The sequence below is a fragment of the Oratosquilla oratoria genome, chromosome 7 (assembly GCF_046742065.1).
Source record: "Oratosquilla oratoria isolate Oo_2021 chromosome 7, ASM4674206v1, whole genome shotgun sequence".
Lineage (NCBI taxonomy): Eukaryota > Metazoa > Arthropoda > Malacostraca > Stomatopoda > Squillidae > Oratosquilla > Oratosquilla oratoria.
This window is the reverse complement of record NC_134783.1, coordinates 40418770-40419849: the sequence shown is the minus strand read 5'-3', so window position 1 is coordinate 40419849 and position 1080 is coordinate 40418770. Positions and strand designations below refer to the sequence as shown.

The 1080-nt window shown below is 43.2% G+C and overlaps 1 protein-coding gene across 2 annotated transcripts in view; it reads right to left on the bottom strand.

Moving 5' to 3' along the window:
* Positions 1-716, bottom strand: part of Ube2g1 (ubiquitin-conjugating enzyme E2G 1) — a 30309-nt gene extending 29593 nt beyond the window's left edge. The window contains exon 1 of one of the 2 annotated variants that reach the window (XM_076188055.1): positions 502-716. In XM_076188055.1, coding sequence (XP_076044170.1) covers positions 502-547 — 46 coding nt within the window. In that variant the 5' untranslated portion in view covers positions 548-716. Of the gene's footprint in view, positions 1-220; positions 240-501 lie in introns of those variants that run through there. The other variant, XM_076188058.1, reaches the window with a different exon arrangement.
* Positions 717-1080: the final 364 nt, after the last annotated feature.

The following is a 1080-nucleotide window of genomic DNA, read 5'->3' as shown; positions in this document are numbered from 1 at the left end:
GTCTCCTTGTCTTTACCATGTCCAGCTCAATTAGCGGACTTCCGAATAAAAAATCATATTTCTCTGATCAATCTGGATCTTGTGATTATGGTGACGAACCGAAATAATTTATAAAGTGGATAGGAGAAATGGCTGGGCGGCTTTATTTGCATACGTTATTACTATCATGATATCCTTACGTAGAACGCCAACCCACTTTTTGTTATTGTACTTAACATACTTGAATTACTATCAGCTGGCGAGTCTACACCCCTGATACACCGTGACTGGACGAAACGATCTTATATTGGTTCAGAAAAACTTTTCGATTTATCAGCCTCGGTGTAGTTGTTCCGAAAATCGACTAGAAATTGCCTCTTCTAGCACGCTTTGTTCCAGCGATAGCTCTTGGTCCCATCACACCGATTGTCGTCATACTGAAGGACGAAAACCATTGTATGCAATAATCTTACCTTAGTTCACCTATATTACTCTCAGGGCACTCTAAAATACTAGACCAACCTGCTAATTGTTTACGAAGCAGAAGAGCCGACTGTGGTTCACCCATTTTGCAAAATTATACAGACTTGGTGTAACTCCTCCCGTCTCCGACCCCGCAGCAGTGTTTGAGTATTTTCACCGTGTGTGTTATGGCCGCACAGCGCATGCGCAGCACTCCGTCTGTCAGCACCACCACCAACCATGTGAGGCAAGTGCAGGTGGTGGAAGTGCTTCAACCCACCCATCCCCCCCTAGCTCCCAGCTTCTCTCAGCTGGTCAGTAGGTTGATATTCATGATGAATTACAGCTCAGGTCCATGTGACTGCCGTTAAAAGTTTGTACTTTTTTCCATCCATGAAATTTCAGTTGGTTGGTCGTACATGTTGGGTGGTGAAGCTTCGAATTATTAAAGCTCCCGGGCTGTCAGAAGTGCGACACTAAGTTGTTCCAAACTTTATTAAAGCAAAATGGGGCATATGAATTAAGGGTTAGCAGTAACTGAACATACTCCATATTCTGTTTGTTTCTCAGTGATATATATTCTCTGCAGTAAATATCACCAAAACCAGTTCCTGTCGCATTCGTGAGTAAGCTATCGAC